Source organism: Mercenaria mercenaria, chromosome 9, assembly GCF_021730395.1.
Source record: "Mercenaria mercenaria strain notata chromosome 9, MADL_Memer_1, whole genome shotgun sequence".
In the NCBI taxonomy this organism is placed as follows: domain Eukaryota; kingdom Metazoa; phylum Mollusca; class Bivalvia; order Venerida; family Veneridae; genus Mercenaria; species Mercenaria mercenaria.
Window position 1 is genome coordinate 15939986 of NC_069369.1, and position 17197 is coordinate 15957182.

General features: G+C 39.2%; 1 protein-coding gene across 1 annotated transcript in view; it reads left to right on the top strand.

Annotated features, from left to right (window-relative positions):
- LOC123546564 (cytosolic purine 5'-nucleotidase-like) overlaps nucleotides 1–17197 on the top strand; it is a 103782-nt gene that overhangs the window by 25052 nt on the left and 61533 nt on the right. The window contains exon 4 of the mRNA XM_053550897.1: nucleotides 16457–16574. Coding sequence (XP_053406872.1) covers nucleotides 16457–16574 — 118 coding nt within the window. The remainder of the gene's footprint in view (nucleotides 1–16456; nucleotides 16575–17197) is intronic.

The window sequence follows — 17197 nt, forward strand, 5'->3', positions numbered from 1 at the left end:
CCTATTGCCAGTTATACAATGTCTAACATGTGGGCATGTATCACAGTGTCTTAACTGTTGGCCAGTTAAATGTCATCATTTTCAGTGACTCAGTATAAAACCTGTTAGTTGGACACAGTATCTAACAAGTTGGCAAGTCACTCAGTGTCAAACCAGTTTGCTAGTTGCACAAAGTCTAACCTGTTGGCCAGTCACACAGTGTCTTACCTGTTGGCCAGTTACAGAATGTCAAACGGCCAGATACACAATGTCTAGCCAGTTGGCCAGTCACACAGTGTCTTACCTGTTGGCCAGTTACATAATGTCAAACCAGTTTGCCATTAACACTGTGCCATACTTAATGGCTAGATACACAATGTCTAACCAGTTGACCAGTCACACAGTGTCTTTCCTGTTAGCAAGTAACAGAATGTCAAACCTGTTTGCTGTTAACACAGTGACAAACCTAATGGCCAGTCACACAATGTTTAACCAGTTGGCCAGTCACACAGTTTTCTGTTTTCTGTTAACACAGTGTCATACCTAATGGCCAGACAAACAATGTCTATAAACCAGTTGGCCAGTCACACAGTGTCTTACCTGTTGGCCAATTACATAATGTCAAACCTGTTTGCTGTTAACACAGTGTCATACCTGATGGCTAGATGCACAATGTCTAACCTTGGCAGTCACACAGTGTCTTTCCCGTTAGTCAGTAACAGAACTGTCAAACCTGTTTGCTGTTCACACAGTGTCATACATAATGGCTAGATACACAATGTCTATAAACCAGTTGGCCAGTCACACAGTGTCTTATCTGTTGGCCAGTTACATAATGTCAAACCTATTTGCCGTTAACATAGTGTCATACTTAATGGCTAAATACACAATGTCTAACCTGTTGGCCAGTCACACAGTGTCTTTCCTGTTAACCAGTTAGAACTGTCAAACCTGTTTGCTGTTAACACAGTGTCATACCTAATGGCCAGACACACAATGTCTATAAATCAGTTGGCCAGTCACACAGTGACAGTGTCTTTCCTGTTGGCCAGTTACAGAATGTCAAACCTGTTTGCTGTTAACACAGTGTCATACCTAATGGCCAGACACACAGTGTCTAACCAGTCGGCCTGTCACACAGTGTCTTTCCAGTTAGCCAGTTACAGAATGTCAAACCTGTTTGCTGTTAACACAGTGTCATATCTAATGGCTAGATACACAATATCTGTAAACCAGTTTGCCAGTCACACAGTGTCTTAACTGTTGGCCAGTTACAGAATGTCAAACCTGTTTGCTGTTAACACAGTGTCATACCTAATGGCTAGATACACAATGCCTATAAACCAGTTTACTTAGACAGCCTTTCCTCTTTGACATCAGTTTGTTCAGACAGCTTCATTTCTGTGATATTATTTCTCACAGACAGCCTTTCCTCTTTGACATCAGTTTGTTCAGACAGCTTCTCTTGTGTGACATCAGTTTGTTCAGACAGCTTCTCATTTGTGACATCAGTTTGTTCAGACAGCTTCCCCTCAGTGACATCATTTTGTTTAGACAGCTACCCCTCTGTGACATCAGTTTGTTCAGACAGCTTCCCCTCTGTGACATCATTTTGTTCAGACAGCTACCCCTCTGTGACATCATTTTGTTCAGACAGCTTCCCCTCAAAGACATCATTTTGTTCAGACAGCTACCCCTCTGTGACATCAGTTTGTTCAGACAGCTTCTCCTCTGTGACATCATTTTATTCAGACAGCTTCCCCTGTGTGACATCATTTTGTTCAGACAGCTTCCCCTGTGTGACATTATTTTGTTCAGACATCTTCCCCTCTGTGACATTATTTTGTTCAGACAGCTTCTTTACTGTGACTTAAGTTTGTTCAGACAGCTTTTCATTTTCTCCTCTGTGCAGTTATTGTGTTTAAAAAGCTCCTCGTTCAGACAGTGTTTCCTTTATGACATCATTGTGCAGTCATTGGGTGCAGACGTTTGTCCTCTTTGACATCAGTTTGTTTACACAGCTTCTCTGTTCTACTTGTTCAGACAGTGTCTCCTCTTTGACATCAGTTTGTTCAGACAGCTTCGCCTCTGTTGCACCAGTTTGTTCAGACAGTGTAATGCTCAGCTGTGACATTTTGTTCAGACAGCTTCTCTTCTGTGACATTAGATTTTCAAACAGGATGTATAGTTTTGGCATTGTCCATCTGTCCGTCCATAGCCATATCTAGGAAGTGGTTTGGAATATTCAAATAAAACTTCATATACATGTTCACCACTACAGGGAAATGTGGCACGTCAAGTTTCAGTAAGATTGCCTTAGTAACACCATAGTAATGGCCCTTAGCAGTTTCTGCCGTTAGCTATATAAGGTACTATAAATATGGCAATTTCTGCTTAATAACTTGTGACAATTTTGACCTAGAACTACGAAACTTAAATTGAATTTAGACCACCATAATTTGGTAGTGCACACACAATTTTGTCAGGATCTCTTTAGTAACTACAGATTTATTGCCCTTTAATTTAAAAAAAATCATTCCTTTATTTTTCATTTTTCAAACTTTCACTAAATATTCACCAACATGCAACATGCGAAGTTGTACCCCTCACCCCCACCCCACAATATTGTTCAAACTGCCTTTGTTTTTGCAGACAGCTTTTTCTTTAATATCCATTAGTGAGTACCTTGCAGCCTCAAGCTTTCTTTAATATTAGCAAAGGAGGATTATGCTCGAACAACATATTTAAAACACACCAGTCTTACACATCAGTCTTATTTAGTGTATATTTTGCATATAATTAAAATGTACGTGTTGTTGGATTTTTAAAGCAACCTGTCTGCAATATTTTTCCATTACAGGTTCTTTTTGTTGCATGCCTACTTTACGATACATGGCTGTATGGCTGTGTTTGGGGTGCTCAGTGCTTCCGGGAAATCTACCCTTGCCTTTTATCTTTTACACTGCACATACAGCCACTGTAGATGCCCTGTTAGAATCTTGTGTACAAGCATCCTCATAGTTTATTCCGTCTCAGTCTTGTCATTCCCTGTCAGCTAAATACTGAAGTTTCTGCATGTTTAATCTCCTATTAAGTCTGCTGGGAATAAATCGTTGCCACCCTAAGAAGCAAAGACACAAAATCTCTACCCATTAGAGTAGAATAGATTTTTGATTTGGATTTGATCAGTTTGTTGATGTAGGCAGTGAGGTTAGTTGAGTAGTAGGAACAATTCCAGTTTGTTTCATTTATACAGACTTACAAAATATATATAGATTTTTACTAAAATATATAAATAGAAAAATTATAATTTCTCTAAAGATAGGTGTAAACTTTACGAATGCTGATGAAATATAGAAAGTGCATTTATTTTTTAGCGTTTACAAAAATAGTAAATTCATGTAAGTGTATGAAAAATTTACTTAAATTTGGCATCTTACTGTATAGGAATGATCAGAATAATTGGTGTATCACACTCTGATCTTTGCTTGCTGCAGTCCACGTTGTATTTAAAATTAGCTACTGGGCCAAAATCAAGAAGCCTTCAGCAGTTCTTGTTTTTAACATGAAACTGAATGGAAAAACTTTAATCATTCTTTAACTTTCAGCTAAAACGTTATAAAAGTATAAGCTAAAGAATTAAAATGACATTTCTTTTATATTTCAAAAAAATTAATATTCCATTAAGATCTAATTTAGATTTAATTTCAAGCATTATTTAGAATACATTAAAAGCAGTGATAGTCTTTATATGTTAATGAAATTTTATTTCTTTCCAAGTATAAAACCCATTTAAATGAATGTTTCAATTAAAGCATTGCTGCTTAGATTTAGATTTGATAGAGCTGATGGCCATAGTTCCCCTATCAATTTACCGGCCAACTGCTCGCCTAATTGGCTAGACACACCTTTTCCTAGTGATAACACCAATTTCACTGCTGGCTTCAGACTTTCGGACAAATAAGTTGATCCTTAATTAAAGTCTGATACTTAAAATGAAGCAGGGGAATGATGAATTTAGGGTCAGGTACCTTGGATTAATGAAAGGTCAAATTTTGACATAGATTAATGGCTCACCTCACACCACATTTCCTTTTTTACGACCAAAGTTGTGTTTTACCTTTTGGGCATTTCCCATGTGTGGCGGTCAGCAAAAGCAGTGAAACTTTGATGTATACTTTAAAAACGTCAGGGTTTTTACGCCTCTGTGGCCTTCAGTGAATTAAGAAAAAAAAAATAATGTGGGAAAAGGTGGACATCTGATTAATTTATTTTAGTGTCTGCAGCAACTGAATTGTTGTTTTTTTTCTAAATGAAGGCGTTTTTTAATATTCTGGCAGAGTTTTTTTTTTTTATAAAAGAATTCAATGATTAAATAAATATTAAAGTGGCTTAATTGATTTGTTTGACATTTTAATGAAGTATATGTAGTATTTTACCGCTTCTATCATTCAAGGTAGATGTCAAGCTGTATTTGCATAATGTATTTATAATGAGATTTTATTACAATCTATATATTTTCGTGCCTCCTTCAGGTGCAGTGATAAAACCTTTTAAATCAATTTCTCATCAAGCGTTTGTTAGGTTGTGTAACGCTAAAATGACATCTTTCGGCAATATTGACTTAAGCGACATGTCACCTCGCTAGTTGAATTCAATCGTAACTTTCTTTACGTAATCTGTTTTATCGGTGAAAATAACAGGAAGTATGGAAACACACTTTGAATCCCACCCTGCAGTTTTCACTTTATGGTCTTTGATCATTCATAACGGGTCCCTAAATACTTCTAAAAATTTGATCAGTTTCGTATTTTGCATATCTGTATAAAAGAATTTTAAGCTTAAAAGCATTTAATGAAAAATGAAATAAATTTATAAGGTTATTGTGGGTATCAAAGTAAATCCCACATAATTCTGTTGCTAGGATGCACTCAGTGACGGGGCATTAAGGACATATTGAAGACATTACTTTAACACTGTTGCTTAAAGGACTTTTAAATTTTTTATCAGAAACCGAACTTAGATGTTTGATAAAACAGTAAAATTAAAACATATTTTTTCACTACTCATTTTACATACTTTCTGATAAAACACATCCAGATACTCTATAATTATAACATACTTTAAATATTGCTTGGTCATTCCCCACCTCTATTTAGTCCCTCTACACACATACTTAAATTTGAACCCATAGCATTTCCATAGCTTATCATGCCCCATTATTTTAATGTTTTATCTATGTAAATAGAAAAGGAAAAATCAAAGCAAAATATTGTTTGTCATTTTCATTAGTTGCTCTGTTTTCTGTAAGAGCAATAACTGTTATTTTTATTTTCTACATTGAAATAATCAGAGAAAAGTACGTTCATGATTGAAGTTGTATTATATGTGTTACAGAGTGGGTAAAGCCCTCATTTACTGACATTTATAATGATTAATAGCTAACGGTGCTTTCTTCCTTGTAGAAAGTGGTTTCCAAAAGCTATAACCCTTACTACTCAAAGACTCTCCCTCTCTGACCAATTATCCAGTACTTTTTCTACAATCATGTATGTTAAGTGCTTATTCAAGTCATTGGATTTTCTACATTATCATTAAGATCTTACTCAAACTTGGTGTGAAGTTGCCATAACAACCTTTCTGGTTGGTTCTTTGTTTTGTTCAAGTAATCAGATTATTGTACAAGTATTCCATTATATTGTACATGTAAAATGTTGTTTTTAAGATGTTATAGTTTCTCTTAGAGGCTGTAGTTTTTGTATCTTAGTTCTCAATGTATATCACATCAAAAATACATTTATTGGTTGAGATTTGGTTTAAGGAGGATTTCTTTTACTAAACATACATATAATCAAAGTCAAAGAAAGTTTTTGTCATGAAAGAACATAAAAAGATTTTACTTATAGTAGTTATTCAATTCAACTTCTGAGTCTACTCTTTCTGCTCCCAGGGGGAACCTGACAGTCTGAGAACATTGTCATTTTCAATGCTGGAGATATCTGACTGACCTGCAAACAGCTGTTTTAATCTTGGCATTAGAGTATTGTTGCACTTGTGTCCAGCACCATTATTATATCTACTAAAACACCATTTGCCTGAAAATGAGATTAATAATACATTAAAAGGGATTACATTGTCCCCATCTTGTCCTAAGCAGATTATGTGATAATTTATTAGCCTAGAATGATTCCTAGGAGGAGGATGTTTCTATGGAAACAAGGGATATAATATTGTAAAGTCATATCACTTCATTAGCTTTGGCCAAGATGGCTATTTGCTGGAATATGATTTCATGGATCATAAAATAAATGGGAATTTATATATACTTGTTTGTTAGGATTTGATTTCAGGGGCAGACGCAATCAGGAAAATTATTCTAACACAAATATTTGTGATTTTACAGCATATGAATTGCAACAGACCCAATGGATGGGAGTCTCCAATAAAACTGCCAGTTATTCCAAGTGTTGTTCACAGACCATAAAATATGAGATAATTTACCTGAAAATTGTTTGAAGTGACCACTCACTGACCACTCAAGTATTATTGCTAGCTTTAACACCTTCTGTACCAACACTTTATTATGGGTGCTCATAATTTTTGCCATGAACTTGAAGCTGTTAACCACTAGGGATATTTCTCTTGATCTTGACCACTCCTGATTTCAACCATAGGTCAGTTATTTTAAGATTAAAGATTTTTTAATAAATTTTCTCACCATAAAGTCTCCACTAAATTGTTAAAATGGTGACATTTATGCACTTTTCTTGTTTTCCAGCAGGAAAATTGCCCAGTTACTCACTGTTGAAATAGCGGAAATTGACATTAAATTGCTTTGAAGTTTTTAGTCTGTAAATTTGATTAAAAACTGAGAAATTTGAAATTTGGATTAAAATAATTGTTCTATCTTGCTGGTGAAATGGCACCTAGACTATAAATTTTTGGTATAGTAGATGAAAGGTTAGGTCATAGGTTCAGACTCTACTGATGTTAGGACTACAGTCCACCTCAGATGAAGACATACCAGGCTTGTCCACTGTAGCAGATTTGAGCGCTGTATACTTGAAACAGCCAAAGGATTTTTTTCTCAGCCAGAGTAAAAAATTGATGAACAAAATTTTAAGTAGAAACCCTGGGTTTGAGTGCTGTTTGGGAAAAAGGCTAATTACTGTCAAGTAGTAATGCAGTTATATTTGTTGTTTAAGATAATTTAAGATATTGTAATTTATAGTATCTGCTAGAGTTTCAGGCTTCATACCTATCCCGTGACATAATTTCCTGTTTGGGCAAAGTTTCTGTCTGGCTGTTTGGCCAAATATATTTTTTATTCAAAACAAGTTGTTCCTACATGACTTTTTAGCCCAAGAATTGTGCTAGGACTAAGAGACTACAGTTGAACCAATAGAAAGTAATTAAAACTTGTTTTAATTATCTAGTAAATTTTGACATTGGCTGCCTTTAATTTTAGTTCTCATATATTCTTCAGTACTCCTGGTAGGGATGAAATTCATAGGGAATTTCATAAAGAGGAAACAAAACACTTACTGGAGTATTTTAGGATTTTTGTCAAATGGAGGGTATGGAGATTAGTTGAATTTGACAGCATTGTGAATGTGCACAAATAGGGTGATTTGTTGTCATAATGAGTATTAAAGGTGGACATCAGCTTCTAGCCACTGAAAACATATTGTGTCATTTATGAGTGTCATCTCACATCTTTATAGGTTCCTACTGACCCATGAATGACCATAAATTACCATCAATTTGTCCCTAATTTGGCAATTACAAATTGACCAATAAAATACATCCTGTAGTTTTAGTGAACTTCCTGCCTTATTTTGTTCCCAGGCATTGGAAATTAACGGAAATTAACGTCATTTGTGGTTTAAATTATAACCATGAAAATAAATTTGTGTCACCTGTAAAAATTACTTTTGTTTTCATAATCCAGTTGTTAAAATGTAAGAAGTTGGTTTTCAGTCCTTTAGCACAACAATAAATGTTGATTAAAATGGATGAAATAAAATATTACAAGAATTTAAAATTTGTCTTTTAAGTTACAATTTTTTATACCACTTGCAAAATATGAAATCAGAAGGTACTCTGCTAAACCTTTATTTAGCTGTCTGCCAGTTTGCTAAATCAGTTTTATCTGTCTCATGTACTGCAGACTGCAGAGGCATCAACCTTTCTCTGATACTGCATAGACATCAACCTTTCTCTGATACTGCAGAGACATCAACCTTTCTCTGATACTGCAGAGGCATCAACCTTTCTCTGATACTGCAGAGGCATCAACCTTTCTCTGATACTGCAGAGGCATCAACCTTTCTCTGATACTGCAGAGGCATCAACCTTTCTCTGATACTGCAGAGGCATCAACCTTTCTCTGATACTGCAGAGGCATCAACCTTTCTCTGATACTGCAGAGGCATCAACCTTTCTCTGATACTGCAGAGGCATCAACCTTTCTCTGATACTGCAGAGGCATCAACCTTTCTCTGATACTGCAGAGGCATCAACCTTTCTCTGATACTGCAGAGGCATCAACCTTTCTCTGATACTGCAGAGACATCAACCTTTCTCATGTACTGCAGACTGCAGAGGCATCAACCTTTCTCTGATACTGCAGAGGCATCAACCTTTCTCTGATACTGCAGAGACATCAACCTTTCTCTGATACTGCAGAGACATCAACCTTTCTCTGATACTGCAGAGACATCAACCTTTCTCTGATACTGCAGAGACATCAACCTTTCTCTGATACTGCAGAGACATCAACCTTTCTCATGTACTGCAAACGCAGAGGCATCAACCTTTCTCTGATACTGCAAGCAGACATCAACCTTTCTCTGATACTGCAGAGACATCAACCTTTCTCTGATACTGCAGAGGCATCAACCTTTCTCTGATACTGCAGAGGCATCAACCTTTCTCTGATACTGCAGAGACATCAACCTTTCTCTGATACTGCAGAGTCATCAACCTTTCTCTGATACTGCAGAGGCATCAACCTTTCTCTGATACTGCAGAGACATCAACCTTTCTCTGATACTGCAGAGACATCAACCTTTCTCTGATACTGCAGAGGCATCAACCTTTCTCTGATACTGCAGAGACATCAACCTTTCTCTGATACTGCAGAGACATCAACCTTTCTCTGATACTGCAGAGACATCAACCTTTCTCTGATACTGCAGAGACATCAACCTTTCTCATGTACTGCAGACGCAGAGCATCAACCTTTCTCATGTACTGCAGACTGCGGAGACATCAACCTTTCTCTGATACTGCAGAGGCATCAACCTTTCCCTGATACTGCAGAGGCATCAACCTTTCTCTGATACTGCAGAGACATCAACCTTTCTCTGATACTGCAGAGACATCAACCTTTCTCTGATACTGCAGAGACATCAACCTTTCTCTGATACTGCAGAGACATCAACCTTTCTCATGTACTGCAGACTGCAGAGGCATCAACCTTTCTCTGATACTGCAGAGACATCAACCTTTCTCTGATACTGCAGAGGCATCAACCTTTCTCTGATACTGCAGAGACATCAACCTTTTTCTGATACTGCAGAGACATCAACCTTTCTCTGATACTGCAGAGACATCAACCTTTCTCTGATACTGCAGAGACATCAACCTTTCTCTGATACTGCAGAGACATCAACCTTTCTCTGATACTGCAGAGGCATCAACCTTTCTCTGATACTGCAGAGACATCAACCTTTCTCTGATACTGCAGAGACATCAACCTTTCTCATGTACTGCAGACTGCAGAGGCATCAACCTTTCTCTGATACTGCAGAGACATCAACCTTTCTCTGATACTGCAGAGGCATCAACCTTTCTCTGATACTGCAGAGACATCAACCTTTCTCTGATACTGCAGAGGCATCAACCTTTCTCTGATACTGCAGAGGCATCAACCTTTCTCTGATACTGCAGAGGCATCAACCTTTCTCTGATACTGCAGAGGCATCAACCTTTCTCTGATACTGCAGAGACATCAACCTTTCTCTGATACTGCAGAGACATCAACCTTTCTCTGATACTGCAGAGGCATCAACCTTTCTCTGATACTGCAGAGGCATCAACCTTTCTCTGATACTGCAGAGACATCAACCTTTCTCTGATACTGCAGAGGCATCAACCTTTCTCTGATACTGCAGAGACATCAACCTTTCTCTGATACTGCAGAGGCATCAACCTTTCTCTGATACTGCAGAGACATCAACCTTTCTCTGATACTGCAGAGGCATCAACCTTTCTCTGATACTGCAGAGACATCAACCTTTCTCATGTACTGCAGACTGCAGAGGCATCAACCTTTCTCTGATACTGCAGAGGCATCAACCTTTCTCTGATACTGCAGAGGCATCAACCTTTCTCTGATACTGCAGAGACATCAACCTTTCTCATGTACTGCAGACTGCAGAGACATCAACCTTTCTCTGATACTGCAGAGGCATCAACCTTTCTCTGATACTGCAGAGACATCAACCTTTCTCTGATACTGCAGAGACATCAACCTTTCTCATGTACTGCAGACTGCAGAGACATCAACCTTTCTCTGATACTGCAGAGGCATCAACCTTTCTCTGATACTGCAGAGACATCAACCTTTCTCATGTACTGCAGACTGCAGAGGCATCAACCTTTCTCTGATACTGCAGAGGCATCAACCTTTCTCTGATACTGCAGAGACATCAACCTTTCTCTGATACTGCAGAGGCATCAACCTTTCTCTGATACTGCAGAGACATCAACCTTTCTCATGTACTGCAGACTGCAGAGACATCAACCTTTCTCATGTACTGCAGACTGCAGAGACATCAACCTTTCTCTGATACTGCAGAGGCATCAACCTTTCTCTGATACTGCAGAGACATCAACCTTTCTCTGATACTGCAGAGACATCAACCTTTCTCTGATACTGCAGAGGCATCAACCTTTCTCTGATACTGCAGAGACATCAACCTTTCTCTGATACTGCAGAGACATCAACCTTTCTCTGATACTGCAGAGACATCAACCTTTCTCTGATACTGCAGAGACATCAACCTTTCTCATGTACTGCAGACTGCAGAGGCATCAACCTTTCTCATGTACTGCAGACTGCAGAGACATCAACCTTTCTCTGATACTGCAGAGGCATCAACCTTTCCCTGATACTGCAGAGGCATCAACCTTTCTCTGATACTGCAGAGACATCAACCTTTCTCTGATACTGCAGAGACATCAACCTTTCTCTGATACTGCAGAGACATCAACCTTTCTCTGATACTGCAGAGACATCAACCTTTCTCATGTACTGCAGACTGCAGAGGCATCAACCTTTCTCTGATACTGCAGAGACATCAACCTTTCTCTGATACTGCAGAGGCATCAACCTTTCTCTGATACTGCAGAGACATCAACCTTTTTCTGATACTGCAGAGACATCAACCTTTCTCTGATACTGCAGAGACATCAACCTTTCTCTGATACTGCAGAGACATCAACCTTTCTCTGATACTGCAGAGACATCAACCTTTCTCTGATACTGCAGAGGCATCAACCTTTCTCTGATACTGCAGAGACATCAACCTTTCTCTGATACTGCAGAGACATCAACCTTTCTCATGTACTGCAGACTGCAGAGGCATCAACCTTTCTCTGATACTGCAGAGACATCAACCTTTCTCTGATACTGCAGAGGCATCAACCTTTCTCTGATATTGCAGAGACATCAACCTTTCTCTGATACTGCAGAGGCATCAACCTTTCTCTGATACTGCAGAGGCATCAACCTTTCTCTGATACTGCAGAGGCATCAACCTTTCTCTGATACTGCAGAGGCATCAACCTTTCTCTGATACTGCAGAGACATCAACCTTTCTCTGATACTGCAGAGACATCAACCTTTCTCTGATACTGCAGAGGCATCAACCTTTCTCTGATACTGCAGAGGCATCAACCTTTCTCTGATACTGCAGAGACATCAACCTTTCTCTGATACTGCAGAGGCATCAACCTTTCTCTGATACTGCAGAGACATCAACCTTTCTCTGATACTGCAGAGGCATCAACCTTTCTCTGATACTGCAGAGACATCAACCTTTCTCTGATACTGCAGAGGCATCAACCTTTCTCTGATACTGCAGAGACATCAACCTTTCTCATGTACTGCAGACTGCAGAGGCATCAACCTTTCTCTGATACTGCAGAGGCATCAACCTTTCTCTGATACTGCAGAGGCATCAACCTTTCTCTGATACTGCAGAGACATCAACCTTTCTCATGTACTGCAGACTGCAGAGACATCAACCTTTCTCTGATACTGCAGAGGCATCAACCTTTCTCTGATACTGCAGAGACATCAACCTTTCTCTGATACTGCAGAGACATCAACCTTTCTCATGTACTGCAGACTGCAGAGACATCAACCTTTCTCTGATACTGCAGAGGCATCAACCTTTCTCTGATACTGCAGAGACATCAACCTTTCTCATGTACTGCAGACTGCAGAGGCATCAACCTTTCTCTGATACTGCAGAGGCATCAACCTTTCTCTGATACTGCAGAGACATCAACCTTTCTCTGATACTGCAGAGGCATCAACCTTTCTCTGATACTGCAGAGACATCAACCTTTCTCATGTACTGCAGACTGCAGAGACATCAACCTTTCTCATGTACTGCAGACTGCAGAGACATCAACCTTTCTCTGATACTGCAGAGGCATCAACCTTTCTCTGATACTGCAGAGACATCAACCTTTCTCTGATACTGCAGAGACATCAACCTTTCTCTGATACTGCAGAGGCATCAACCTTTCTCTGATACTGCAGAGGCATCAACCTTTCTCTGATACTGCAGAGACATCAACCTTTCTCTGATACTGCAGAGGCATCAACCTTTCTCTGATACTGCAGAGACATCAACCTTTCTCTGATACTGCAGAGGCATCAACCTTTCTCTGATACTGCAGAGACATCAACCTTTCTCTGATACTGCAGAGGCATCAACCTTTCTCTGATACTGCAGAGGCATCAACCTTTCTCTGATAGTGCAGAGGCATCAACCTTTCTCTGATACTGCAGAGACATCAACCTTTCTCTGATACTGCAGAGACATCAACCTTTCTCTGATACTGCAGAGGCATCAACCTTTCTCTGATACTGCAGAGGCATCAACCTTTCTCTGATACTGCAGAGGCATCAACCTTTCTCTGATACTGCAGAGACATCAACCTTTCTCTGATACTGCAGAGACATCAACCTTTCTCTGATACTGCAGAGGCATCAACCTTTCTCTGATACTGCAGACATCAACCTTTCTCTTGTACTTTTGAGACAACAACCTTTCTCATGTACTGCTGAGACACCAACCTTTCTCTTGTACTTTTGAGACAACAACCTTTTCTCTTGTACTTCTGAGACAAAAACCTCTCTCTTTTACTGCTGAGACAAAAACCTTTCTCATTTACTACTGAGACACAAACTTATCTCATGTACTGCTGAGACATCAACCTTTATTTAGCTGTCTGCCAGTTTGCTAAATCAGTTTTATCTGTCTCATGTACTGCAGACTGCAGAGGCATCAACCTTTCTGGTGTACTGCAGAGACATCAACCTTTCTCTGATACTGCAGAGACATCAACCTTTCTCTGATACTGCAGAGGCATCAACCTTTCTCTGATACTGCAGAGACATCAACCTTTCTCTGATACTGCAGAGACATCAACCTTTCTCTTGTACTTTTGAGACAACAACCTTTCTCATGTACTGCTGAGACACCAACCTTTCTCTTGTACTTTTGAGACAACAACCTTTTCTCTTGTACTTCTGAGACAAAAACCTCTCTCTTTTACTGCTGAGACAAAAACCTTTCTCATGTACTGCTGAGACACCAACCTATCTCATGTACTGCTGAGACATCAACCTTTCTGGTGTACTGCAGAGACATCAACCTTTATCATGTACTTCTGAGACACCAACCTTTCTCTTGTACTTTTGAGACAACAACCTTTCTAACATACTGCAGAGACATCAACCTTTCTCTTTTACTGCTGAGACAAAAACCTTTCTCATGTACTGCTAAGACACCAACCTATCTCATGTACTGCTGAGACACCAACCTTTCTCTTGTACTGCTGAGACATCAACATTTGTCATTTACTGCTGAGACATCAACCTTTCTCTTTTACTGCTGAAATGCCAACCCTTCTATTTACTGTGGAGACACCAACCTTTCTCTTGTACTGCTGAAACAAAAACCTTTCTCTTTTACTGCTTAGACACCAACCTTTCTCTTTTACAGCTGAAACACCAATCTTTATCTTTTGCTGTGGATACACCAACCTTCCTTTTGTACTGCTGATACACCAAACTTCCTCAAGTACTGCTAAGACACCAAACTTCCTCAAGTACTGCTAAGACACCAGCCTTTCTCTTGTACTGCTGAAACACCAGTCTTTATCTTGTGCCTCTGAGACATCAACCTTTCTCTTTTACTGCTGAAATGCCAACTCTTCTCTTTACTGTGGAGACACCAACCTTTCTCTTGTACTGCTGAGACAAAAACCTTTCTCTTTTACTGCTGAGACATCAACCTTTCTCATGTACTGCTAAGACATCAACCTTTCACTTTTACTGCTGAGACTCCAACCTTTCTCGTGTACTGCTTAGACACCAACCTTTCTCTTTTACAGCTGAAACACCAATCTTTATCTTTTGCTGTGGATACACCAACCTTCCTTTTGTACTGCTGATACACCAAACTTCCTCAAGTACTGCTAAGACACCAACCTTCCTCAAGTACTGCTAAGACACCAGCCTTTCTCTTGTACTGCTGAAACACCAGTCTTTATCTTGTGCCTCTGAGACACCAACCTTCCTTTTTGTACTGCTGAGACACCAACCGTGCTTTTTGTACTGCTGAGACACCAAACTTCCTCAAGTACTGCTAAGGCACCAAACTTCTTCAAGTACTGCTGACACAAGCCTTTCTCTTGTACTGCTGAAACACCAGTCTTTATCTTGTGTTTCTGAGACACCAATCTAGCTTTTTGTACTGCTGAGACACCAACCTTCCTTTTTGTACTGCTAAGACACCAAACTTCACCAAGTACTGCTAAGACACCAGCCTTTCTCTTGTACTGCTTAAACACCAGTATTTATTGCATGCTGCTGAGACATCAACCCTCCTTTTGGAATGCTGAGACACCAACCTTTTTTGTACAGCTAAGACACCAAACTTCCTTAAGTACTGCTGAGACACCAACCTTTCTTTTTGTACTGCTGAGACACCAGTCTTTATCATGTACTGCTGAGACACCAAACTTTCTTTTTGTACTGCTAAGACACCAAACTTCCTCAAGTACTGCTGAAACACCAGCCTTTCTCTTGTACTGCTGAGACACCAGTCTTTATCTTGTACTGCTGAGACACCAACCTTCCTTTTTGTACAGCTAAGACACCAAACTTCCTCAAGTACTGCTGAGATACCAACCTTCCTTTTTGTACTGCTGAGACACCAAACTTCCTTTTCGTACCGCTGAGACACCAACCCTCCTTTTGTACTGCTGAGACACCAACCTTTTTTTTTTTGCACAGCTAAGACACCAAACTTCCTCAGGTACTGCTAAGACACCAACCTTTCTTTTTGTACTGCTGAGACACCAGTCTTTATCATGTACTGCTGAGATACCAACCTTCCTTTTTGTACAGCTAAGACACCAAACTTCCTCAAGTACTGCTGAGATACCAACCTTCCTTTTTGTACTGCTGAGACACCAAACTTCCTCATGTACTGCTGAGACACCAAACTTCCTCATGTACTGCTTAGACACCAATCTTCCTCATGTACTGCTGAGACACCAAACTTCCTCATGTACTGCTGAGACACCAAACTTCCTCATGTACTGCTGAGACACCAACCTTTTTCAAGCGCATGTACTTGACGCTTATATAAGATTAAATTAACATGAAAACCAGAAACATGTTTTGATAGGTCAATTAAATAGTACAATACCTGACATTTAATTACAAGTTCCATAACATAATAAAAAATGAATTTCTCTATTCCCTGTTGTAAGTTGTGACAGTGAAAGTGATTTCCATGACAATGTAACTAGTGTATAGGATGACAGTATTGATTTCAGCTGTTTCACTGTCTATATACTGGTAGTTGGATGTTCTCTTAAATCATTTTAGATGGTGATGGTATGACCTATGATGTTATCACCAGTTTTAGTTAGATAGCTTAGGGCAAAATGTAAATTTTATGGAATTATCCATTTCTACAAAACCTGTTATTTTAAAGCATTCCATATTATATGCCGTGCTCTTTAACCATGTTTAATATAGTTTTACAAAGCTTCTGTTTTATTAAGAGTTCCTTGGGGCCAAGCATGTCCATCCCTTAATTCATTGCCAGTTTTATTTATGATTACATTTTGTAAAAATATCTTCTTTCTTGTTTTTCAGTGTACAAATCGCCTGACTATGAGAATCTAGGATTTCAGCTGATCAAAGAACGTCTAGTACATATTGGTTACCCAGAAAGTTTACTGGAGTTTGAGTATGATCCAACGTTTCCGATCAGGTTAGTTATATTGCTGAATTGATACATACATCAAGTAGCCAACATGTAGTGAGAATCAGCAGCGTCCTTGAGATTTTAAGATTCTTTCCGTGGTTGTAGGTGCAGATATAGGCTCAGGGTAACTGTTTAGTTGGTAACGAGGTTTTGCTTAGTTTCTGCACAAACAGTTTCTGTGAGAGCCGCATATACAACCAGTGATAGAATCTTTTTCTTGCATGCTATATTCAACAAATAGCAGTTCAAATAGAATCGAACAAGTGACTTCCTTTTAGCACTTTTTTATATGCCCGTCTCAGATAGAGCGGGGCGTATTATATGAACACCTGGCGGGCGAGCGGTCAGCGTCCAAAAGCATGTCCGCTCTCTAAGTCGAACAGTTTTCATCCGATCTTCACCAGACTTGGTGACAATGTTTGTAGGTTAATAACTTGGCCAATTTCAATAACCAGGCACTCTTGGGCTATGGCCCTTGAATTACTCAAAATCTGCAAATTTAGCCTTGTCCGCCCTCTAAGTCAAACAGTTTTCATCCGATCTTAACCAAACTTGGCGACAATGTTTGTGGGCATAATATCTTGGCCAAGTTCAATAACCAGCCAAATCCCTCCAGGCACTGATAGATT